The sequence below is a fragment of the Ptychodera flava genome, chromosome 10 (genome assembly GCF_041260155.1).
Source record: "Ptychodera flava strain L36383 chromosome 10, AS_Pfla_20210202, whole genome shotgun sequence".
Lineage (NCBI taxonomy): Eukaryota > Metazoa > Hemichordata > Enteropneusta > Ptychoderidae > Ptychodera > Ptychodera flava.
The window spans coordinates 28,966,345-28,994,185 of NC_091937.1; the positions used below are offsets into that span (position 1 = coordinate 28,966,345).

The following is a 27,841-nucleotide window of genomic DNA, read 5'->3' on the forward strand; positions in this document are numbered from 1 at the left end:
TTGTGTTAACAAAGAAATGGCTGCCATACTAAACCTATGTAAATATTCAGTGATTTGTTTCTTTAGGAGCAAATTTTGCATAGTGACTCATATTTCTATCCTTGATTTGTTAAGAAAATAGCTGAAAAATCTCATTAGGGAAAGTTTAAGCAAAAGTTTAAGTCTTTCACTTTCAAGGTATATACTACTTTAACACTGGTGCATTTTGTATGAGGAACAAGTTGCCGTTACTCCCATAGTTCAGTGCTATTTTTGTCACTTTTATCAAGTGTTTTTTCTTATACACGTGTTTCTATTTTAGAGTGTAAATACAGACTTTTGTTTACTGATTCATTCTGAATTGCTAGGTGTGTCCTAAAAATGTCTTTGTATAGCAACTTGATTCATAATGTAAACACTTACAAATCCCCAAAATCGTTTTGTAAATTTAAACTGACATCCGTGTACAGTCCTGGCAATATTGACGTACTAAAAAGCATTGTGTAAGATTTTGCCACAAATATTGGGCCTTCCTAAATGAATTCTTTGCAAATCCTTCAAAAAATCTTTCAGTCCTCTGTTGAGAAAATTAATTATATGTCCATGAACTTCTAAAAATTCCTGTTGCTCAATTTCTTTAAAATGGCTACAATACAATAAATATTATGTTAAAGTACTTTCTATCCTTAGGGATAAACCTTTTAAAATGAAAGAAACACATGGATACGAAACCCCTTGACATTTTCAAACTCAACACTTCCAGGTACAGCAACAACAGAATTCATATATCAAAGAATTTTATGGTCATTTTCTGTTTTTGAATGGTGACATTAAAATGTTAAGGGAACTGAAAACATGAAATTGCTGTAGGATGCAAGCTATGTTTGTGGTACACTGCCTGGTTTTGTCAGTTCTGTAATGACAGTTGCTTGTGTGGGTGTATTACTCTGACGAAATGATGAACAACATCTGTGTTGAATGAACAGGCTGTAACATTTCATTTGAGAAGCCAGACATTAAGCGTGGGTCGAATTCACTACGCTAGCCTCCACAGGCCATGCACAGCAATGATTTCAAGAACATTACAATCAACCAGTTTTAACCGTAAATATTCAGTCGCAGGCCAAAGCCGTTTTCAGAGCCGTATTCACTGAGAACAGTTTGCAATTTAAGTCAATGCATACACTGTATGCAAATCTGCATAGCCTGACAAATTAGAGATTTATTTCCAACAAAGACAAAGCAATGAAAAGAGTACATACTGTAAGATCTCATACACAGAGCATCCTCCTAAATACACAGGCAGGTATAGGCAAACCGAGGACTTAACAAAATGTAGGTACATAACTCAATGTTAAATGAAAAGATAAAATGAGACTTCACAGACAACTGGTCAAATAATTATATTAAAGGCATACATGTATACATGTAGCTGTAATTTTAATGATTTTTTCATTATTTTTGTTTTGTATATCAACTGTAAATTCACAATCTACTCAGTGTGTGAAATTAACGTCGGTCCGACGGTCCGAGACCGACAGATTTCTCGTCGTGCCGAATGTTTTTAGCAACATGTCGGTCCTTATGACCGACTGAATTTGGAATAAATGATGAAAATTTCTCCGTCAAGACCTGTAACAGATGCAGACGATGACTGACTCTGAATCATGTGATTCAGACTTGAATGTCATGCACCTATCAATGTTTTCCACCGTGGAAGTGTGGGGCAACAGAGGATATTGATTGTCCTGGTAGTGGGAATTCGATCTCTGTACGCCAGAACCGGGGGGGTTGACAATGTCGCAACATGGTAATTTTTTGTCCCGCGACTTTTTACATTTACGAAAATTCTAATCCCTCCAATCGACGCGCACAGCACGGTGCAGCTGAGTACATTCAGATCATTATGAATTACGTCCGTGCATGCACATTCTAGCAATGGAATGGATTGATTTTGGTGCAACAATGTGACACAATATTATAATAATACTCGTCTAGTGAGTGTAACCCTGGTAATGTTAGCATATCTGTGTCATATGACAACAACACCCAGTATCACTTCACTAGTTCCACACTTTAGGGACTGGTCAGTTTATTCGGCCTGGGGGGGAGGGCAGTGGATTATTTTTTGCCGACGTCAAAAAGTGGCTGACCCCCCCCCCCCCCTATTCCAAATTTTGAAAACAGGGTGACCCCCCCCCCGCACGCGACAACTGAAAACAAAAGGTGGACATAAATATATATATATATATATATATATATATATATATATATATATATATATATATATATATATATATATATATATATATATATATATATATATATATATATATATATATATATATTTTACATACATTTATATTTTAACAGTCATTCTGTGTTTTAATGAAATTGTTGACATGTCAGTTGTAAGATAGGAATTTTAAAGTGTCAATCTTGAAGTTTGAATACAGTACATTTTGAATGAGTTGTGAATTCATGTATTCACATTTTCTATGCTTAACCAGATGTCCTGAACAGAAATGGATGTCAATCATTAATATCAAAGAGGAAAAAGCAGTAAATCAAAAATTTTGATGGGTGTTAAGACTTGCCAGCCATCCAATTAAATCTCCTGAGGAGCCATAGAGAGGCATTTTAGCCAAATCTGATGTGTGCAGTGTCTGAGATGACCTTTTCTTGTAACATTGAAACCATAAAAGCTAATAATGACAAAAACTGCCTTTTTAACTGTTATTTTGGTCATAAAAAAGCATCATTCTACAGAAAACCTGAGACACAAAGGAAACAGTTGCATCAATGACAACGAAAGATATCTTGTCATTTTTCTATCTCTAAAATAAGTCACTTTATCAAATATATATTGTGAAATATTTGTGCGTGTTGCTTTCTCATACTGAATTCTGATACAGAGAACAGAAAAGTATCAGAATTTGTCATACTTTTCATATGAAATGCAGATTTCATAATGGTAAACTTTCACTTAGCAAACATCAAGATATCTCTGGCATATATCTCTGATTTATTAAAGTATGGCGCCCGAAGGGCGCGGAGAAAAATATGAAACATCCTGATACCTCTGATATATATTTCTTGTATATTAAAGTCATGCACAGGAAGGGCATGCTGAAAAATGTCTGATATATTAAAGTAATGTGCTCGAAGAGCACGCTGAAAAATATTGAACATACAGATATCTCTGATATATATATGCCTGATATGTTAAAGTTGGGCGTGCTGAAATATGTCTGATTATTAACCCTTTCAGGCCTGACTTTCTGGTAACTTACCAGAGCTACCCCTACATATAGGGGTTTAGGCCTGAAAGGTTAAAGTTACGTGCCCGAAGGGCGCGCCGAAAAATGCAACGAATGATGAATTGTGGCAGACACGATGCATTTAGGCATGATGAGCCTGTGTCGAAATTCAAAAACACACCGACCCCCAACTATTGGGCATTTCAAAAACATGGTGACCCCCCATCACCAAAGTCAAAAACAGGGTGGAAACCCCCCCCCCCCCGGCCGAAGAAACTGACCAGTCCCTTAGGTGTTCGGAATTTACATGTACACAAATGTACATAATACAGCCCTTCATTTTATCAAACTGACTCCGTTTTTCTTTGCTTTGATTTTCCATTGAACATAAACGCTTCATAGAAGAGTTTAAACCCTTTTCCTGCCGAGCGCCCTTGTCCGTTATTTTGCCAAGTCAGTAGAAAACCGCCCATAATATGTGCCTGCAAAAGATTGGCTCTCCTGCATGTTATCCTGCCAGGCATTTTGGCAGAAATCGCCCATTTTCAGGGTTGTTTTAGCCGTACTTATACGTGTTAGACTTCGATAATTTCTACATGCCCGTAGACAGGGGAAGGAGCTCAAGGGTTACTGCAGAAAAAAATTGAGGTCACCGGCTTTGTTTGCCCCTGGGAGTGCGTCATTTTATTGCCGTTTCATGTTTATTTTTTCGGAAATAAACTCCTTCAGTATTACGCACGTCCGCTAGGCACAAACATCACCTCACTCGTCTGTTAGTCAGAGACCCTGAGGGTCGTGCTAGGGGTGCAGCAGCACCGTCAAACCTGTCCTGTTTCCCCAGGGTAGGGTCAATTGAATACGTACCTTCAACGACTTGGCAGTGTAGCACAAAAACTACGTTTTTGCCGTTGTATTAACGACATGGCTGAGCCATTGAAGCACAGCTCACGTAGTTTAGCCAGCTCAGTTGGGAGTTGGTTTACGAGTGTTACCGTTCATTACTGACTTAATCGAGTGGTCCTCAGTCAGGTACGGGTTTGTACCGACATGGCTTGGGCTGCAGCTAACCAGTGATAACCAGTCACTACACCCAAGTCTTCAGTTCACTTTTGCGATGCACGGGTGCAACGCAATATGCTTCCATTGTTCTAGCCATCGACGTGTCCACATGCCTGGCAGCCATATTGTACTGCTAGCTGGTTTGCATAACAAAAGCAGTCCCTGCTAACTGCAGGCGGTATCCCCGTAGCATATTGACCTTATGTCACCTTTTGAATTCTCTGTACGCAAACAGCGTACGTAGTTACTAATGCGTCGGCAAGAGGATACGTTTGCCTGCAAACCAAAGCCAATACTTCGGACGATGGAATAAATAAAAAATCCAAAGCTACGTCCATTGAATGGCACGGCCAAGGCGGTGAAGGACGTTGCCTGGCTTGAACTTGCAGAGCTGAAGCCCAGCTTAGTACGTCGGACACCAGTTTGTAATGGTATTTCCGAGTCGTTCATATCCGTTCCATCGGAGGAACAAGTCGAGCCGTCCCGTCAAAAATACGTTCTCATTTTCAGTCACGCACAACTGAATAAGTGACTTTCGTCTCGCACCATCGGCATATCTGCCAAGTCATTTGCAAGAGGTAGCCTTCTAGATTAGCATTGCCGAGTTGGTCAAGTTCGGCAGCAATCTCTATAGTGCCAGGCAGCCAAGTACGTCCAACTCCGCCAGAAAACGTCACCATGCTATCCTGCCAAGTCCGCTAAAAAGCGGTAAAAAAAAACCAGCCCCCCTCGGGTGTGGGGGACTGGCGGACAGGTTTCTGCACCTTTCCCTGTCTATCGACTCCCTGCGAACACATTTCAAGGGGAAAAGGCGTTCCTTGTCATAAAACCTCTCCTCGGATGACCCCTAAACGCACAGGGGATAGCAAAACGTAGTGCCGTCGACTTGGCAGGAAAGGGTGTACCCAAAAAGGGCCCGATTTCCACCGGGTTGGGAGAATAACGGTCACCAGTGCTTAGATTCTGGCTACACCGAATTTCAAGTGGATTTTCACCGACTTGGCAGGAAAAAGGTTTAAGACAAAAACCTACTGTCGAATACGGTGCTGTTGACTAAAAATATTTTGGTTTTGAACATGGAGGTATTTTTTACCTCTATGATTTTGAACTACACCCGATACAAGGACTAGATGTTACACGACAGCCCAATTGTGCTACATGCAGTCGACAGTCAAGTTCACGTTTCGCTGCGTTTGTTTGTGGACCGCTAGAACATCTTGCTTGCTCGTTGGTCTTTAACCAAAGTTCACAAGGCCGACTGCAGTTACCACGATATATCGACATGATAACAAGTGTACATTTTATAAAACAGAGCGGCCTTATCATTAACAGTTTTATCGAGTTGCACGATCCATCGTGTATACTCTCAGAGGCCGAGAGTAGGGCTTCAAATTGTTTCGATGTATACCGTTTTACGACAGGCAGGCAAAATTCACCGTCATCCTGGACTGTAGGCCTAAATGTCGCAAAAAATTACGTCTTTTAAGATTTTACGGTATCATTAACTGATCGTGTCGATGGTTTTCAGCAGTATCGAGTGTTTGTCAAACTTTTCAGAGTCATTTTAATAACTTTAAGCTTTCAAAGGGCGATGAGACCCAGGAATCGCTCAGGCAAAACGTTTCGATCAGAAATATGCATTCATTTCCGCGAGTGGCGACATGTGCCATTCATGTTGTTTGCAATTTCTATAATCGAGAAAAAGTTACGATACTTGTCCTTTTAATTAAAAGTACAACTTCATCTGTTTCTTCATGAATGCAACAGAGGCCACATTTAAGCATATTTATTTTTATTGAAAAATTTTGAAAGTAATCCATACGTCATATCAAAATATATACCAGGTATATTCTGCCTTCTGTTTTACATCACAATAAAAAAGTCGTAGTGATCAGAGTTTGCGATACAAAATTTATTCATACACTCCCCTTACTCATGACTGTTTTTCAGGGTACTAAGTTATTAACCCATTCTTCTACCACTTGCGTTGGCTTATTTCAGAAGTGATGTTCAGCTCGCCAACCATTTCAAATCACAATATTACATGCCCTGGTGTAGTGTACAATTGTACACAGCAGTGTAGAGAACACATTCCCATAGAAAGTCATGAGAGACAAACTTCTTGCTTTCATCATCCACCTGTAGCCAGTGCATGAGCCTGTATTCCCCGGCCCCTGGGTGTTTGACATCATTTTATAGTCCGAGAGTGGGGGATTTGACATGGCTAGAAAAAAAATGTCTAATTTTCCTGTTAGTCCCATAGTCCCCCCCCACCCCCGTGGTGGAAAACATTGATAAATGTGTGCGCATGACAGTGAGGAAGATGAGGGCTGTGATCTTTTTCAGATTCCAGATCATATAGATAAATATTTCATGATCATTCACATCCACTATTCTGCAATCTATGTGAACAATAGTCTTTGCAGTGCATACTTGCTGACTCTAGTGATAAAAGGACATGAAAAATTAAAATATTACAACATTCAAAACATAGTATTGGTGGAGAAGTTGACTTTAATGGTCGTTAACAACTGCATTTATTGAGGACCGGCAGTTTTCTTTAAGGACCTGAAGCTTTGGCTTGGTGCAGGTCCGTATGACCTGAAGCTATTTTCTCTTAATTTCGCACACTGGTTCTACTCCCTAAAACATGTTGAAACATATAATATTTTGCTTGTCAACATTGCATCTACATGTACATTTATACCGGTACATGTAGAGTGCAATGTACATTACATTTGAATCCAAGTCCTGATCAGAATTTACTTGTCAATAATAACAATGCACTCTACACAAGCACAGGCTGACTTGGCAAGCTGAATACTGTAAATCTCAAGATGCATTTGGGACTGACATGATGCAATGGCCCAGGAAATGTAAAATATCATGGGTAACCAATCATGCGAGTCTTTACATGTGCACCATTACATCACTATGGCAAGTGAAGCTGAATGCAAGTCTGAAGAAAGGAACATGTGCTGTGATTGGTCCTCAAGCTCTTCAAAAAGCCAGTGCATGATACATGTACACACACATACACTACTGCAGTCACAGCTGCAGATTCAGAGTTTAGTTAGAGTAACCGGGATATCAAAATAATACACCATGTATCAAAATAGGATGTTAGATCTGAACACGAACCTCAATACATACGCCACCTGGTCTTCCGTCCTTGTCTCGCTTACGATTTCACATTTTATTTTGTCAAGTAACTTCACCAGCTTTTCCCTGAAGAGTGTAAAATAGATCAGATATAAATCAGAAAGTCTGAAACAACATTACCAACAAAATATTACAGTCACATAACATCACTGTGGCTTTCTTTTGCATTTGATGTGTAAATTATCTCTGTCCAACATCATAAGACATACAGTAACGTACATGTACCACAGACCCAAGGATTTACAGAAGTTAAAATACATGGCCAAAGTGATACTATTCTGATGGTCTGGAAATGTTACAGTACATAAAGATACCTGATACATGTACATGTAACCTATGTACATGTATCTCTAATTTTTTCAAAAAAAGCCTCATATGACGCATGAAATGACCATGAACTTGTCATACTGCATCATCAATTTTCCATCGCAAACTAATCATTTTGATTCCACATAAAGGTTGCATGAACATGCAGGTCTTCACCACGGCCAATGGCAGTGTATTTCACTGTAAATGATGTGATATTGAGTGATATTGTGCAGCAAACTAACAATTGAGATGCCTTTTGTTTTTAAAAGGTCACTGTCATTTTTCTTCGGGAATTTCATTCTTCGTAGGAAAAGCTCTTTCTTAATATCAGTAATGAACCTTAATCACATGTTTGTTTTGTGGTTTGAGTGTTTGGCTGTTAAAAACAATAACAGTGGCTTACTATATTGACAATGACCTTTACCCTTTTAAGATTTTTGATATTTTAACTTTGAGTCTCATTACAGTATATCATTGTGTAAGCGTCTGAGGGGAATGTGTAACCTTGGTTACGATTGTACGTCATGTGATAACATATAGGTCTGCTGCGTGTTGCTGAATGTGAGGACATGTGTGCAATTTCCTTGATAGCGTCCTCACCCACAATGCATTGCAATGCTTTACTGATTTTCAGTACTTGAAGACAGTACTTTAGTGTGGATGCACTGTTAAGGATTATTATCAGTTTTTACTACCAAGAAAAATTCCAAGACAATGTGGATGGTCTTTTTACATGACAGTGATTACAGAGAGGAGATCCAGTTATTGAACGACCAATAGACAATGTATGTTCCTATTGTGTGGCCTGAGTGTATACAGAGAGCCAAGGAGAGCCTAGGAGTTGTTCATATCAATATCACTGATACTATCAGATTATAATCGACATGATTACCATTACCGCTACCAGTTTTGGAATACAAAATCCCCAGGGAAGATCGTCTGGAAGAACTCTGTGTGTAAACTAGCTTTCCTACTGGATAGACTATCATCGTCATAGCAACAGGACAGACTTTAGACTGCAACCCTAGAAACAGCCATTGTACGACTATATGAATGTCAGATACTAAGTTCATGGACCCTATGACAACAGCCATTGTATAATCACCTTGAACTTTGGTATAGTGGATGAACTTTAATTGTGCACCTGGAAATTGTTCAAGTAACAATACTAAATGTACCAATTTAACCCTTTTCCTGCCAAGTCGGTGAAAATCCGCTTGAAATTCGGTGTAGCTAGAATCTGAGCAGCCACGGCCGTTATCCTGCCAAGGCGGTGGAAATCGGGCTACTTTTTGGTACCCCCTTTCCTGCCTAGTCGACGGAACTACGTGTAGCAAACCCTTGCTCGCGCTAGGGGTCGTTCGAGGACAGGTTTTGGGCGAGGAACGGCGTTTGCTCTCGAAATGGGTTCACAGAGAGTCCAACGACAGGGAAAGGTGCGGAAGCTACCCAGCCAGTCCCCCACCCCGGTGGGGGACTGTTTTTTTTGGGGGGGGACGAGTAGCGTACTTGGCAGGTTAGCACGTTGACGTATTCTAGCGGAGTTTGGGTTAACTTGGCTCTGAGGCACTACATAGATTGCGGCCGAAATTGACCGTCTCGGCAACGCTAATCTGTAAGGCAACCGCCTAAGACCGCCTCAGCTGGCGGTGCAATTTTTTGCCAATGGTGCGAGACGAAAATCACGGACTTGGTCCTGATTGACGGGAAGTGCGGACGGATTTGACGGACTCGGCTTTCTGTAAGGCAACCGCCTAAGACCGCCTCAGCTGGCGGTGCAATTTTTTGCCAATGGTGCGAGACGAAAATCACGGACTTGGTCCTGATTGACGGGAAGTGCGGACGGATTTGACGGACTTGGCTTGATTAGTCCCTGACATGGAACTGATCCGAACGGACTTGAGCGACATTTGTGAAGGGTAACCACCGCTTTTAACCGACTTGTTACCTTCTCGAAAAGACTACCCACTCAGATGTCGGACGTTGTCGGCTGCACTTGGCTCTAGACCTTCAAGCCGTGCAACGAAACACACCGCCTCAGCCTTGCCATTCACGAACATGGCCTCAAAATTTGATACCATTGTTCACCGACTTGGCGGCTGCGGTTAGGTGCGTGAACCGTTGTTCACCGACTTGTTACGCCTATGTTGTCCCTGTGAAGTTCGGCTAACGGCCGAGTCTAACGGGAGTTGGCAGACCTGTGTTTGGTTTATACCGTAGTATGACCGACTCAGGTAGAGGTACCTGTCGGTATATTCCGAGTTTTACGCACTCGGGCGTCAATGACGGGTCGTCATCACCGCTGATGACGTAGACGTGCTGGCCACGTTATTTGAAGGAGCCATGTTTGCCCAACGGACGAGGCCGAGACAGCCGTTGACAATTTTGGCATCCTTCATCTTTGACCGCCTTAGTTGGGTAAGCCGCTCGGCAGGCGACGGTTATGACCTAAACAAGCCGCTGAAGCACTGTTCGTTGCCGTACAAGAACGAGACAGCCAGTCCATTACTGCTTAATGGGCGATCTGTCGGGTTGGCTTGTCACCGACTTGGATGACAATACGCCCTGCGCAGGCGTACTTAGAAGGGACATGAGGTTAAAGATACGGGTTTCCCACCCGTACTAAACATGGGCTTGGGCCAACGTCCTTGGGTGGCAGGTGCGCATGCCACATACCCAGCTGGACGGAATGTCAAGTTGAGATGCTAATGACATTGACTATGTTATGCTAAGTGCTCGAGGGATTTGCATCGCAAATGAGTATTATTAGCATATCAAATGGTGCGGACAGGCAATTTACATGACGGGTAGGAATGTCAGCGCCGGTTGGTGGACTGATTGCCGTAGGTCCATTATAATAACAGGTGGATGCATATATTAACACCCCTGCGTCCAATCATGTCCAGGGCTTTGTTTCCCTGTGGCTTTAAAAGGGAGGGACCTGCTAGTCTGTCGACACTGTTCCAGACATGAGCTTGACGGACCGCAAAAGTTTTCTGAAGGCGAGCAGACGACTGAAGCTCAAAGATGCAGAGTCTCCGGGCGGTAGTGGTAGCGATCGTTGTGATGTCCCTAGTAAACGTTCTAAGAAGTCGGGCAAGAAACGCTCCCGTAAGGCGAAGCTATCTCCGGCTGAAAAACCCAGTGGTAAGCGTAAACGTAAGAGCGATCGTTCTGCCGATGAGGATGATGACGGGTCACCGGTCGCCAGTGGTTCTCACCCGGCTGCTCCGGGAGAGACTACTTCACCTGCAGAGACTACATCTGCTCTTGTGGGAGATACTTCACCTGCACAGACTACGTCTGCTGCTGCTAGTGAGACAGTGAGTAATGAGACGGCTGATGCCATTGGTTCTCCCCCGGCTGCTCCGGGAGAGACACCACCTGTTGCTACTATGAGCCCTCATCCTGCGTCAGGAGAGGTTCCTGTGCCCAGTGCGAAAGAGCTTGAGTCCTCGTCATCAGCAGAGGCTGCCCAGCCCGCCCCTGCCATAGTTTTCGTGTGCTGCGATGTCCCCGCCGAAAAAGATAGTGCGGAGGGTTCGTTATCAGGATAGCCCACCTGATTTTGAGCCAGATATGATCCTTGATGCCGCTACGGGCGAGTTCAGGCCCAGACGCCCAGACGACGGTGATATCACCGCTGAGTCCGACTCGGAGGTTGACGAGGATGCGGCAGAGGACGATGACTTTTATGACAGGCAGTATGTAGGTGAGGCAAGCTCTGACGACGATGATGACGTTGCTGCTGTGTTGGCGGAGGACGACACCCCTCCTGTCTGGCGTATGTCGGAGACTACCGATGCTAATATATTTGAGGAGACCGATTTTGACCATGAGAGAGGACCGACTTTCACCTTGCCCAGCCACTCCCGTGAGCTCGATTAGTTTTTAGTCCCAACGGACACCATCCGGGGGACTTATAGGTTTGGTCTCATGTCCCTGCGTGTGTGCGTCCGTGCGTGCGTGTGTGCGTGCGTCCGTCCGTCCGTTCACGCAGATATCTCAGAGATGCAAGAAGCGATTTCATTCAAACTTGGTACAAGGATTACTTCATATGTCATACGATGCACGTCGATTTGTTTTGTGATACGATCCAATATGGCCGCCAGGCGGCCATTTTATTACGATTTTTCATGTACAGAGCCATAACTCAGACATGTTTCAACCGATTTTATTCAAAGTTGGTACAAGGACAATGACCAATGTCATAGATATGCACGTCAATTTGTTTTGTGATACGATCCAATATGGCCGCCAGGCGGCCATTTTATTACGATTTTTTCATGTACAGAGCCATAACTCAGACATGTTTCAACCGATTTTATTCAAAGTTGGTACAAGGACATTGACCAATGTCATAGATATGCATGTCGATTTGTTTTGTGATACGATCCAATATGGCCGCCAGGCGGCCATTTTATTACAATATTTTCATATACAGTGCCATAACTCAGACATGTTTTAAACCGATTTTATTCAAAGTTGGTACGAGGACATTGACCAATGTCATAGATATGCATGTCAATTTGTTTTGTGATATAATCCAATATGGCTGCTGTGTGGCCATTTTATTACGATTTTTTCATATGCAGAGGCATAACTCAGGCAAATCTCAACCGATTTTATTCAAAGTTGGTACAAGGACATTGACCTATGTCTTACATATGTACGTCAATTTGTTATGTGATACGATCCAATATGGCCACTAGGCAGCCATTTTATTATGATATTTTCATGTACAGAGCAATAACTCAGACATGTTTCAACGGATTTTATTCAAGTTGGTACAAGGAGATTGACTAATGTCATACATATGCATGTCAATTTGTTATGTGATACGATCCAATATGGCTGCCTTGCGGCCATTTTATTACGATTTTTTCCTGTCGAGGGCCATAATACTCTAAGGCGTATCTTAACCGATTTTATTCAAAGTTGCTACAAGGACATTAAACTATGTCATACATATGTATGTCAATTTGTTTCTTGATATGATCCAATATGGCTGCATGGCAGCCATTTTGTTACAATTTTTTCGTGTCCTTAGCCAAAACTTGGGCATGCAGGGTTTTACATCACTTTTTACTTTTGAGAGTCCCTGGGACCCCTGGTGTTAGAAAATGGGAGTCCTACATCAAAATATGGGGGTCCCAATTTATTTCAAAAGAATATTTTATTGTTTATCCATGCCATGGTCTTCACTGTGTTCAATTAGTGTTATAACACACGGCAAATGGTTGCACATTTCTTAAAATAATTCTTACATGAAAATTCTAGTTCATACTGCTCAGGGCCCTCATTGATCAATTCAAAGAACACTATTCATGATTAAAATGATCTCATAACTTTAATGACAAGTTCACATGTTGTGAAATTTGAACAAGTATTCAAATTTGTCAAATTGACAAGAAGGTAAGTAATTTCATACTCTGAAATGGCATTCACCTAGCAAGTCCAGTAGGTTTGAGTTCACACTCTGCCAACAGCTCCTTCAGCAAATAACCTAGCAGTGTTCATGAAGTCAAAATCATCTATGATGGGGCCAACCAGTTTGATGAACATTAGTCTATTAAGCCTTTGAGGATTGAGTCTACGGTATTTTTTGCCCTCTGTTTGATGGCATTTTGTACTGAAAAGCCCCTCTCACATGGGGCAGAGGACACTGGTATGACAAGAGCAATTTTAGCAAGAATGGCAAAATCAGGATACTCCTCCGTAAAATCAGTCAGCAACAGCTTGATATACATATCAAAATTCAGTGCGTCCCTATGAGATCTTGTGAAGTGTTTGTAAAACAGAAAGTGTGCCCTAGCTCTATCAGCATCAATACCTGGTGTATTGTTATAATGATTCAACAGTTGATCAAGCTGGTTGACCCCATAGTCAGGTAGGTTGGCCAAATTTCAGGATATCTGTGTGGGTTTAGAATTACATCAAAACATTCTAGAATATTCATCTCATCATTTTGAAATCTGCTATCTAAATACTGCAGCAGTTTGTTGATATAATTTCTCTCACAGTACAGAACCTCTGTCTGAGTGGCTGATTGTAAGTGATTTGAATGTTTTTGTATGTGTTTTTCTGACCATTGCCAGGAACATCACCCAAATCATTAAAGACTTCTCTGACAGTGTGTGAATCATTAGTCATTGTATTCAATGTGCCCTTAGTAGACTGAACACTTTATGGGATAGGTTGACAGAATCTTTGTGAAATGTAAAAGGCTCAAAATTCCAATCACAGTAAGGACATCAATCAATAAGGCGGTGAATAGCAGAAACAATGAATTGGAGACAAATTTCAACAGCCGATCAGCCTTTCCCCCTTTTTTGTCACTTTCAAGTGCCAAGGCAATTGGCTCAAAACTGATGAAAATCATCTTGACAGCTGATTCAACCGACAACCAGTGAACAGATGTAGGCTGAGTAATTTGTTTTGCCTCCCATTCAACAGAGTTTGAATTTCTCTAAGTTTGTCATATCTCACACTAGAGTCATTAAAGTATTTATACAATGAATGGATTATATTATGATATTCTTTGCAATATTCAATATCTCTGCCTGCTTGAGAAGCAGCAAGATTCAATCGATGTGCAACACAATGCACTTGAACAAGGTTGGGATTTCTGGCTTTTAATTTTGCACCCAACCCGTACCCGTTCAAAAACGGCCGCCCGGTCTGTTCCTAGTCCATATATTTTGTCTACGGCCGCGTCACAGATTTCTTTCCAAGTCAAAAATTCAATCAAGGCGTTTTCGATCCCTGCAGTAGTGGCATCTGTAATTTGCTGGTTACCGAGGAAAGAAACATTCGCCTCGCCATTCTGAATATATCGAACATATATGGCAAGTTTCTTATGAACGGTTATGTTCACAAGTCTCATCCAACATTATAGGCCGATGAAATCACTAAGACTTGCATGTATGCTATCAATCAGGGACTTCGATCACACGTTGAATACACTCTTCAAACTCCATAACTATCGGAGGACGTTTATAATATTCAATGTCTAATAAATAAGCCGTTCAGATTCTGTAGATGCATGATGTCAGTGAATACATTGCATGGGAGGGTCACGTTTAGCGATCAGATAAACAGTACGTAATTGTGCAGCGTACGCCTCGAGTTCGTTACTCTTACCTGCAACTGCCGGTCCTCTGCAGATTTGCGAGCAGTAGTAAATTGTGACCTCACGCTTAGGATTTTAACACTTGTGAGATGACTTTTCGAGTCCTGATGACGAGTGAGAGTTGAATGTTGAAAATTAGAACAACCTTCCGTGAACGGGCATGTAACATTCGCTTTCAAACATACATCGCATTCCATGACGTTTCGCTCTTCAGAATATCGAAGCCATTTAAATCTATCGAGCCAACTTCTGTTGAATGTTCGTAATTTTGCTGACTTGGCTGGGGGACCTGATGTATCAGTATCGCATGCCGTAGCTGCTGTTTCGGCCTCGACCAAACCTGGCATCGTGCTTGTTGCCGCAGCCGCCGAAAAACTTTCGCAGATCGGCTTGTTTGGGTGTTTGACACGACCCGCCATGATGCATAACATGTGTTGATCGCCGCGAACAAGAAATCGACCAATTAAGAATCATTTTACATTTTGAAAGTCACTTTTTTACGGTAGTAAAATTTGTTTCCGCGGGTACCATTGGTCATCAAACAGTGGAGGCCAATGCACTACGGAGCATTCCATTAAAGTATGGGGTCGGTAAGGTTTACTGGGATGTGTTTTGCGTGTTCAGCAGCTCACAAAATACACCAGCAACAGATATTTCTGCGTCCGAAGGGACGCGTAGTTCAGTTTTTGAGGGGTCCTGCGTCCGGTTTTATGCGTAAAGGACGCAGAAATGCGCGTCATGTAAAACCCTGGGCATGTCTCAATTAATGAAGAGGACCCTATCCTCTTAGGACATGTAATCAAAGTACCCATTAACAAGTTGGGACTGTGTCATCAACGATGACTGTTTAAGTTTATTCCAGCTACACTGATCAGATTGGCCAAGGACGAGACTAATAAATACGCCAAATTCCACCAGCGATATATCGCTAGGAAAATAGATAAATACTGGCGTAACGCTGACTACCGAGAGGTGCAGGCGTTCATTGGCGTCTTAGTCTGTATGGGTATCGACCGTAAATCATCAGTGGAGGATTATTGGTCTAGCGATCCCTTTCTGAGAAACCAGGGTATTTCTACTGTGATTACCCGCAGTCGCTTTCAGCAGCTTATGCGATACTTTCATCTGGCAGACCCAGAGAACGATCCACGTCGTGATCCTGATGAGGCACGCCGCCGACGTCGGTGTCAGGAGGATCCCCTGTATAAAATCAATCCATGGATGGAGCCCATAGTTGACCGGTGCGTAAATAATTATAAGATGGGTAGAGAGATCTCCATCGACGAGGGCATGGTGCGATTTAAGGGCCGTTCTAAATTTAAGCAGAGATTACCGCATAAGCCTGATCGAGACGGTTTCAAGATATGGCAGCTGTGCGACTCCACCACTGCATACATAGCTAACTTTGCACCGTACCTAGGTGTGAAATATCGGGATCGGACTGATGGGAGACGGCAGGAGCGAGGTGTGGTGAAAAGAATTACGATGGAGCTGGTCCAGCCATTCTGTGGATATAATCACAGCCTATTCTGTGATAGCCTGTTTAGCACGGTCGTTACTGCTAGAGAGCTGATGGAGACCGGGATCTACATGGTCGGGAGTTTTTAACCGCCGTAATCGTCGCACCATGCCCCCTCAATTAATCCGCCGGGTAAGAGGAAGCGCCTTCCTCTGTCTGTTGGGGATATGAAAGCCACGACCAGAAAGACTCTCGTCTTAACATCACTGCTTATCAGGATAGTAACGCTCAGGTGCTGATCTTGAATACGGTCTATCCACCCTTGGAGTGCGTGCCAGTGGGGGAGGGAGACGAGCGGCGACAAGTGCCTCTGTCGCTGTATAATTATCGCCGGTACATGGGAGGCGTCGACCGAGCCAACCAGAAGCGCAAGTACTTTCACACTGGGCGCAAGAACCACAGATGGTGGACATATCTGGCATGTTACCTGATTGATGTTGCCCTGGTAAATGCATATATATGCTTCAAGCATGTACACCCTGATAGTAAGCTGACCCATAAGATGTTTCATCTGCGTGTCGGGAAACAACTCATTGGCGGTTATTGTGGGCGATCGCAGCCCAGTGTGAGAGAGGTCGAGGCCACCGTTTCTCTCTTGCCTCGTACATCAATCCACAAAATCAGCCGATGCACGTTGTCAGCCGTTTGGAGGGGCGGCAGAAATGCTGTAAAGTATGCAGCAGAGAGGGTAAGACCACTGCGAGCGGACGACTGTCTGAGACGTCCAAAGGATGTAGTCTGTGCGGGGTTCATCTTCACGAGGGCGAGTGTTTTGCGGCTTTTCATCATCGCATGATGCTACGAGGTAAGAGGAGCATTGGCGTGCAGACCTCTACTCACACAGCCCCGACGACACCCATCAGCAAGAGAACCCGACGTAATAACGGACAGGGGACAGCTTCGCCTAACAGTGGCTTGACTGTATTCTTAACACGGACCATGATCACATTTTGAGCACGGTTGTGCCGTTTGTTTGTGCTTTACGATCCCGCTGATTGTAAATTGAAACACGGATTATTTTGTACAATCCCCGATTGTAATCTTTGTAACACGGACCATGCACTCGGACGTCGAGACAGACTCTGAGATTTATTATTCGGCATAATGTAAATTATTCCCGAATAAAATACTATCTATGGATCGCATATTTTCGTTTGTTTTGTTTAGACGGATTATTTTGTACAATTCCCCCTATTATAATTTTTGAAACACGGATCTGCCACCCCGATTGTAATTTTTGAAACACGGACCATGCACTCGGACGTCGAGACAGACTCCGAGATTTATTGTTCGGCATAATGTAAATTATTCCCGAATAAAATACTATCTATGATCGCATATTTTCGTTTGTTTTGTTTTTACCCCCACTTTCGTTTTTGGCAGATCCGTAAGGACGCTATAGTAATGGATGAACGTGCGTTGTATCACGTGGGAGGGGCACAGCCCAACGGAGGCTGTGCTCGTGCGACGTAGACGTTGTACCAACCATCTGTCGTTGGGGTTAGTGCATAGAGCAGTTGCACTGTCCAGAGCTAAGGTGGTACAAAACTGCACCTTAGTAACAACTGCACAACTAACCTGTTAGGAAACGGTAACACTAACGAGCTAAGTGTTCACTGAACTGGCCAAACTACGTACACGCCTTCCTTCAATGGCGGAACTATGTCGTTGACACTACGTCAAAGCAGACTGCACTGTGCGACTCTTCCAAGTCGTTTCAAGTACGTGGCCAAGTGACACAACCCAGGAAAAACAGGACAGGTTTGAGGGTGCTGCCGCACCCATAGCACTAACCCCTGGGTCTTCTACTAACCCACGAGAGAGGTGACGTTTCCCCGGTGTGGCCGTGCGTGCCGGCGAACGAGCTTTACTTCCACGAAAGTAAGCTAGAAAAGGGCATAAAAGTGCACGTCCCCCGGGGCAAACAACGCCCGTGACCTCGTCATTTTCTGGACACAACCTCATCAGCGGTTGCCCCTCTATACGGGCATGCAAAAATTTTTGAAGTCTAACACGTATGGTCGGTAATCGTACCCCGAAAATGCGGTATTTTCCCGCCAAATGCCTGGCAGGAAAGCGTGCAGGAGAGCCTATCTTCTGTAGACACGGAAAAGGGGGCCGGTTTTGACCGACTTGGCAGGATAACGGACAGGGGCGCTCGGCAGGAAAAGGGTTAATCATTGTAGACTAGCGTTTTATTTTTCTAGTTTCTTTATTATTATCATTAGTTGTAGTGAAATAAACCTCAATATAAACTGCAACGCAAATTGTATGATAGTCATACTTTCCTTTGTTTGTTGTTTGGATAATATGAACCAGGTTCGGGGTTAGTTGGCAGGCTAATTTAAAAGACAGTCAAACCACCCAGGTACATGTATGTGTGATGAAAATAAAGAAGCAGGAGCTATCATTTGCAGTCTCTTTGCTACAGATCAGCCACAGCTGTTCCTTATACAAAAGTCTGTGATTTGTAAAAGAGGCTTATTAACTTATTAGCATACATGTATATTTCTGAGAGAAACAAGTAGTGATGCTGTTATTGCTTTATTAACCCTTTGAGTGCTTCAATTTTTCCCACTTAAATTTCAGTGTAACATTTTACCAAGTGTCATGAATTTTTCTGTAATTTTTTGATGATTTTGGACCGAATGGATACAACCTTTCAATGGATAAATTCTTTGACCAAAATTTTAGGAAAAATCTGAAAGAAATTCTCTAGATCTCAAAAAAGTTGCTGGTTATGTTATGTTCTATAAAAACAACAAAAGTTGTCTTTGGCACTCAAAGGGTTTATTGATCCTGCCTGTCCACAGCGCTGTGTGGACACGGTTTGCCAAGTGACCGATAAGCTCCAACAGTTTTATAGATTTTTTCACGATTTGTACAAAACTGATAAAGATCATCGGCACAGACCATATCAAATTTCAAACCAATCAGACAAGCCGTTTTATAGAAGCAGCTCAGAAAGCAAAAAGTTGACGGACAATAGATGACTGACGACAGACAAGATGATGACAGACAATCACCTATTTGACAGACTCTGCGTTGCTGATAGCGGAGCTAAAAATATTAATCCAAAAGACAGGAAATTAAACAGTGTCAAAGTGATGAAATGGCTACTTTCATGCTCCCATTACATAAAAGTATCATCAAAACCAGGAAGCAAACAATGTTCTAATGACTGGCAGTTCATTGTACCTTTTCCGGTAAAACTGATATTTCAACAATTGTAAACTATCCAATGAGATCTGAAATAACCACAGATATACATAGTCTGGAAGACACAGCCCTTCCTGTTTCAACGGAATCGAAGATGTGTTACTCTGGCAAGATGTCGACCTACACATGTGATGATGGAAATTTGTTAAGTGGCCGGAAGCAACAGACAAGAATTCAGTTTTAAATATCAGGATAGAAAGACATTTGCATAGCCAGTCAAAGCTCTAATCACCTCTTTCGAAATAAGTACATGCATGGCACATGAAAAAGCCCTGTAACTTTTCAGATTGTAAACCCTCTGAATAAAATACATCATACTTCGGAAGTTCTCAAATTTCCTTGTTTAAGCCCTATACTGCTACACGGTAATTCATGTAGTGTGTAAAACTCTCTTGAATCCGAGGGAAAACTGGATGCAATGGCATGTCAATTAGGCACACTGAAGAGAGTGCATAAAATAAAACTCACAGAATCTTAATCTTGACTGGAGCCAAAACAAAAGATTCTATGAAGATTTTTCTCATTTGTTTGGTTATTACTGTCTTTCTTCATTTTTTCTTTCTTTATTAATTTGATCCCTTTTCAAACAAACCAAAAGCCTAATTAGAAGATGAATTATCATTACTTCTGGGTAAAAGGAAAAGAAATGAGAAAAAGTGTATTTTTCTCAAGTTGATTATACCGGTACATACAAAGTCACATGATTTCTATATTTTAAAACTTCAGAATTTTTTTCAAATATGATACTCTAGAAGTGTGCCAGAATTGCACATACATGAACTATGGACAGTGAAACCTCAAGAAAAGAAAAGCAACAGTGTCTTCAAGTACATGTAGAGGTGTCGTTTATGTACGTGTCTTTCATAGATCCAACATTTTTGTCATTTGGTACTGTAGCCTTGGTTAACCTGTCCTGAGTTGAGAAAAGTTCCAATCGTAAAGATCTAATGAATATAGCAGAATGTTAAGAGTTTCTTCAGGGGTAAATTTTTGATGTATTTACTATTAGTTTTATTCTATTCATAACATAACATTTCTAAGTATGTGCCTCAAAAGTGAAAGATATAAAGTTTCGCCAAAACTCTCTTAAATTTCTTACTAAATCAAAAATAGAATTTTGGGGTCATTGTGCAAAGTTTGGAACTAGGGCAACAAATTACCCAACATTTTGGGATATTTGAAATTCAAAATGGGCCAGCTAGCCCATAATCCCTGTCTTAACTATGGGAAAAAAAGTAAATTTTTGATTTTCAAAAAACCAAGGCTGTTCAATTTTGCTTTAAAAAGGGCACCGACAAGTGATAGGTCACGAAAGATTTGTAGAAAATTGAAGGTCGAAATATGTGTCTTTGAGGCGCAGCTACTGTCCCTGTGGCTGTATCCATGTATCTGTATCAGTCACACTGCTTCAACTGGTGACCCTGCTTCTAAAACATCATATTCAAATTTCATTTTGTTATGATACAAGCTGTGACTTCAAGTATAGCATGTCATCTGCTTATTAAATATACCACTGACAACATGGCCTGGCAGTCAGCTGTTGTCAAGTGATGTTATTGAAGTCAAAATGAATCCAAATCTCTCACTTAAAGCATGTGAGCTACAACATTTTGGCATTGTTTTCAAGATTTTAGATTACGATTAAAATTACTTTCTGTATTGCCAATGGGTCAAACGCAAACCACTGTAACAAGCAGATCAGAATTAAAGCTCCATTAGCTGTACATGTAACTTTAGATGAATTCCCATTATATTTGTTGTATGAAGTACAAAATAAAGATTCCAAAAGTTCTCTCCCAAAGTTGAAATCCCATGAGATCAACCATATTCTACTGTCTGTGGTTCAACTTGCCAACAAAATGCAACTGTCAAATAATATTGCTGACTATGGAATTTTCGTCTAGGATAAGAATTCATTTACATGTATGCATATTGTACACAATTCATCGATTGTGTTGGGAAGACTTAGATTTTGTATTTCAAATGGGGTCAGGGAGAAGTAGGGTTCTCCATGAGGGGATGTTGAGGGGTGGGCCACCGCTATGTTTTTCAGCAATCCATATATAAGTTAACAACCGGATAAAAAGAACACGTTTTAATGACAAAGGAATATGCAAATTTGTACATTGGTATGTAAATTTGTCTGAACTCTGATTATGAAGACTGTAGAGAACACTGGAGAAGAATAGGCTGCATTTGTTGAGTAGAACATAAACACCAGTGACAAAAATATTATCAAAGTTTAAGATATTGTCTCTGTAATTTCCTGTAGCCGTATGGTTTCTGACAGCGGCCAATGAGTGACTGACGTCACATTGTGCGTTTACTCATCAGTATAACATAACAGCTAGTTGAGCGCTTTGTCAAAAACCCTCCTTACATAATTCAGGAGGAATTGTGGTGAAAAGGAACTCTTAAAAGTCTGACAAGCCACTTTAAATGATTTTGGAAAAGCCAGTTTTATCATATATTTCAATTTGTAGCCTTTGATAAATTATGCATTGTACATGACCTGTACTGTAGAGGCATTGCTTCACTGTAGCACACTTTCTGGGTCCAGTAATTTGGCAATTTTTATGTCATAACAACAGTAGTAAAATGAAGTCGGATGGCTCCCCGTTAGCAAGCTCAATAGAGTTCAAAATTTTATGTCGATGCTGCACCACATTTGAAAGAGCTCTTAAAGCCCCCCCTCAATTATCAGATATATCTAATATAAATACTATGTACTTGATGAAACATTCAATGGAGAACAAAAGAATGACAAACTGTTAATTGGCTGTTGACACATTTGCTAATGCCGAGAGCCTGGGATTGAGAAGGGCGCCTTTATCATTCGTACTCCTGATTGGACTCTTCAGTCCACTTCTGAAGCTGCACTCAGTTTACACCAGCCAATAGGCAATATGTCGTTTGCAGATCTTTTCCTATTTGTGCCCCACGGCTATGGAATAGACTTCCACCAGCAATTGGGTGTAGTAATGATTTTAAAAGTTTTAAACTCGAGTAAAATGTCTTTCTTAGAGAAAGCTTTAATGTAATTGTTAATTGTGATGTTGTTATCTTACATTATATTACCATGTCCTGCCCGTCGCATTTTGATTGGTCGAGCTGAACCACATGACTGACCACAAATAACACAGTAATGGTTTGTTTACATGCCCACGAATATGAATAATAAGATTAACAACTCAAAGTATCGTAACTTTACAGCTCAAACGTAAATCATAATCAATCACAAAATAAAATGGAGCACTTGTAGGTCAAGTTGAGATACTTTTTTCTGAAAACATCTCCGGATTTGCCAATTTTTTACAGCGCGCGTGACAGTGCGTCGCGTATTGCTCAGTTTCTGGGGCCCAGTTGTCGTTCGCTCCTGAAATTTTCGGAAATTTTGACGGTTTTCTTGGGTTCGCTGATAATATAATGGAAATAACAGACTCCGCTCTGACCATTAACGTTTATTTGTGGGCACGGGCGAGAGGAAAGCCAAATTAACGGGCGAGGCAAGCCTCACCCGTTAATTTTTGGCTTTCCTCTCGCCCTTGCCCACAAATAAACGTTAATGGTCAGCGCGTCGCCCGTTATTTCTATAATATACGTGTCAGTGCTGTACAGCGCCTTGAGATGACATTTTATACAAGGAAGGCGTTTTTCAAAAAATCGATATCATCATTATTCTTAGTGAGAAATCAATTCATTAAAACACATTGAGTGTTCATCCAAGATACTGAAGTCAGTCATCAGCCCATCTACAATTGAACTATGACATCAGAATTTAGGTCACATCACAAGCTATCCTGAGGAGCGCAAAGGTTTCACAAGACCATCAAACATGTAAACCTTTATATAAAATCAATATCTTGTGACGATCAATATTTTGATCATCACAAAAACTCAATGGTACTGTGCTATGCTTCATTTTGGATTGTTCTGTCTCACCATTTTTATTAGACACTCAATCAACATGCAACTGTATAACAAACAGATGTGTTGCTAATACATAGATACACATTTACTCAGTTATGTTATTCTACTGAAAGCTAAATCAAAGGTCCAATGCCATCAAACTCAATTACCAAATGCATTTTCTATACATTAATTAAACTTATATAATACCAAATATTTCCCTGATTGTCAACTGTGCTGTGGTATGCCTTAGATACAAAACAGTGTAGTACTTCCCTTTTGAATATTGATTTTTGTTTGTTTTTTCCCCCTTCTGATAGTATTTGTTTGCTGTGAGCTAACAGTAGCTACAGGAAAAGCTTGCTTCAATATCAAGTGGAAGTTCAACTGTGTCATTTATTTGATGACACACATTTTTCTTTTCTCAGAATAACCAGGATGTCCTTCCTGAACTAAATTAGTAACACTTAACCACAATCCTTGACATTTGTAAACATATGTCAAACTAGTGGGAAGTAAAGAATGTATTAATGCAATATGACCTGCTTTGCAAAGTGGAACAGCTGACACACCAAATAGCTACAAAATAGACCAATCACCATGGAGCTAAATTATAGCTCCATGAGTAGACTGACTTAGTCTAAGAATAGTGTACATGTAATTGCTCTTTTTCAGTTTGAGAGGAATACAAGGAAACGTTTACATGTACATGGGCAGGGAGACTGCATTGTATGTACACTATTTTGCTACTGATACTGCCTTTTGACAGTTGTGAACATGTCCAGTATTGTACAGCAGGCAACATTTTACAAGTGGTATAACCACAAACTGATGATGTCAAATCGCCGTACACAATGCACAGCGCCATAATTACAAGGCAGCTGAATTTTGTTTACGGCGATTTGACGTCATCAGTTTTTTAGCTATACCACTTGTAAAATGATGCCGTACAGCATAGCTCTGGATCACTGAGGGGAACACACGCACGCTCGGGTGGAGTGTCCAATAGACGATGACAACAATGGTTGTACAGTCAAGATATCAGGCCCGTGGTTGCTGAATGGGAACCAAAACGGAGATGCAGAGTACAATCATTCGTGAATGGAAATGCCGGTAGATACATTCGTATATTACAACCGTTTGCCACACCACGCCCACGCTTACTCTCCCGGTTATAAATAATCTATTTCGAGTGTTAGTTACTTTGATTCGTGAGTATAACTGTCGCGCAGCAGTTGCTTGGTCACTATCGATGTCAATAAACAGAGGAAGAACGAATGAATCATTTCTCATGTTTCTAACGGCAGGAACAATTGGGGTACACCATGGAGCTAAAAAAGGACACTGTACCTCCTTCCCCAGCAGCGAGAGGCAATGTGATAAGTACCGTGCCCATACATGTACGTATAGTCGGGAACAGCTTAGCACTCTTTTACCGCGTTGCGGTCGCTTGCCGCGTTTGAGTGTACACACAGCACAGAGGATCTTAGACTCTCGAAACTAGGCGCCACAGTGCACTGCAGTGCGCGCGTTTCATGTTCTTTGACCTCTGAGATCAGTATCGTGATTATGCTCAACCGGCGAAGCCGAAGGCATCCACATGTGTCGATGTGTCACTTCAGCATATGGACACGCCACTGAGCCCTGCCTACGATGCTGTGTGTTCCCGGCGTTATACGGCCTCCTACCACATTAAATTCCCCTGATAAGTGTCAATAGGGTAACGTTTGTGTTTCCATGTATGTTTCCCGAATGAAGTTCGACAAGGATAATAAAGAAGAAGCATGAACATTATCTTGGAGATAATAATCCACGTCAATGTGCATAGGACATAACAATCACAGAACATGTATCGAACGCCAAGGCTACATTACCTTTTGATGTTCCGTAAGTCAACCTCTGGTTTGTTTACCGGCTTCCACCATACCTCTAGTAGCTTTTCAGCCCCTTCATAGTGCCACGTGTGTTCAGTTTGAGGTGAATTCTCAGTGTTACACATCGGGGCAGCCCCCACACTCAACGAATGGCCGTTCATATTTGTACTCTGCCGTGGTATGCTTCTCAGCTATATCATGGTCGCTGCGGGGCAATCACATGGAAACATTGTCACCGATGGTGGCGTCCTGCACATGTTCGACCTGATCAGACCATACCCTGTAAAAGATAAGCCAGTATGATGGCCCTGTATCGGTACGATGGCTCAAAGTCTGTACTCATGCGTTTTCACAGGTGCGTGCAGCGTTGGGATCGAAGTACTGCCAGTGGTATTAGTATGACGCCGAAGGCCGAATGTCGGTACCAGTGTAAAAAAGCTAATACACCAAGGCATTGAGAGAATAAAGCACACCTGTGGAATCGATTATGTAATTTGAATGAAAAAGATCATTACTGATTATAAGAAAATATTTCAAGGGATAATTCGTTAAGGGACGATTCAGAATTTACTTCCAGGGGGGTGGAGGATTTTCAGGGGGGCCACCCATTTTTCCCAAGAAAATTTAGGGGGGCCAGACAAAAATACCACAATCTTCTAGGGGGGGCCAAGGAAAAAAAACATCAATTCAATATTTGCCCAGAATTTCTGATCTCTACAAAAGAGAACCATAGACGCTACCTGGTGACAGATAAACTCAACATGTTTAGTTAAACTCCTTTAGCTGCCAAATTCGGTAATATTCACAGTGGTTTGTTTTATGCATCTATAGCAGTATCTTGTTCTCCTCCCTGAAGCGTTATGAAATGTCCAGTATTTAGCATGTCAATACAAACCATACAGTGAACAGTCAGGGTTGTTTTTGTTGAAAAGAGATCTCAGATCAAGTCCAGACTAGAATTCATTTATCAACAATAACAATGGTCATTTATGTTCACACTGGTATGTTGCTAAATACAGCATTGGGTGTTCTATGTAGTGATAGAATAACAAACAAATGCTGATACACAGAGATGAACATTGAACAAATGCTAAAAATTACAGCAAATGTCTTTTAAGGTTGGGTTTACCTTGTAGCTTGTAAAGCAGTTGAAAGTTGCATGATAAAGAAGTGTTAATTTATGCAAATGTATGCAAATCACCCGATTTCTTGGCTTCTTTTGCCTCCCAATTTCAAAATTTCCAAAGAATTTAACTCCACTCCGGCTGGGTCAAATTTTCTGAAATTTCACATTATGTTTTTTAAATGCTATACCGGTATAACACAACAACTATCAATTGGTTTTGTTTGGCAATAAAGCTCTTACATTTTTAATAAGAGGCATTTTGAATAAGAGGCATTTTAATTTTGCTGATCATGATTTTAATCAATTATTAGAGTGTCAGTCTTTAAACCCCTACAATTTTAAAATGAGGATGGATAATGCCAAATAAAATAGTTGTTTTTTCTACATGAATACTCTCCTTTCAAGTGAAATATTACATTTCAGAAAATACTGTCTAGATTTGACTTAAATAAATTTTTATCATTAATACAAAAATTGAGGTTTTTTACCCCAAATATACACCCACTTCATCCTTTGAGTAAACTACTACTACTGCTACTCTTCTTTTCTGTCTGTCCTTTTTTCTCTGTTTCATTCTCATCAATTTTACCCTTTCTAAATTTTTTAAATGTTCTACATAACTTTTTACAGTGCTTACATCTACTATAAACTTTTTGAAAATAAATTTATGGCCGTCTCATCTTCAAGGTGCTTTTCAGCGAATAGTTTTTAATGTTGAAAATAAAATATTATGTATTACTGTCAAAATATATGGTGAAAAATTTACAAAAGGGTTGATTTTCCAATAATCCTGTATGCGCATCCAGAAGATCATGTGGCACTGCGCCAATGCTATGGTGTCGGATTGTTGAAATATTGTGTACACAAGAAATTTGCTGTAGTCCAAGAAGTGATCTCAGTGTGTATGAGGCTAGGAGAAATGTGGATAGGCTTACACATTGTGTATTGATGCTAATACTTATGTGTCCCATTCATTCTGATATGTATAATCAAAGATTTCACAGTGGCGGCTGGCAGAAAAGGCAAAAAAACAAATTAACATTTATTGTTTCGTGTCATCTGAAAACATGCGCATCATGACTATTTTAAATTAAAGTTTGTTAAAAAAATTTGAAATATGCATGCTCTGTCAATTTTGAAAAATACTGCTGACAAAATGTGAATTTTGACTTGCACAGGGTTGTCTGCATTTTAATATGAACATTGGATTGTGAATGGAATGAGCAGAATAAAATGTGAATTCATGTTTTGGATAAGGTGTTTTGTCAAGAAATGTTCTAAAATATTCCTCAG

The 27,841-nt window shown here is 41.1% G+C and overlaps 1 protein-coding gene across 2 annotated transcripts in view; it reads right to left on the bottom strand.

Annotated features, from left to right (window-relative positions):
* Positions 1–25,654, bottom strand: part of LOC139142437 (S-adenosylmethionine decarboxylase proenzyme-like) — a 40,023-nt gene extending 14,369 nt beyond the window's left edge. Inside the window, exons 1-2 of one of the 2 annotated variants that reach the window (XM_070712369.1) lie at positions 25,423–25,654; positions 7,440–7,526 (exon numbers count right to left, since the gene is read on the bottom strand). In XM_070712369.1, the coding sequence (XP_070568470.1) occupies positions 7,440–7,526; positions 25,423–25,583 (248 nt within the window). In that variant the 5' untranslated portion in view covers positions 25,584–25,654. The remainder of the gene's footprint in view (positions 1–7,439; positions 7,527–25,422) is intronic. The other variant, XM_070712370.1, reaches the window with a different exon arrangement.
* Between the last annotated feature and the right edge of the window lie 2,187 nt (positions 25,655–27,841).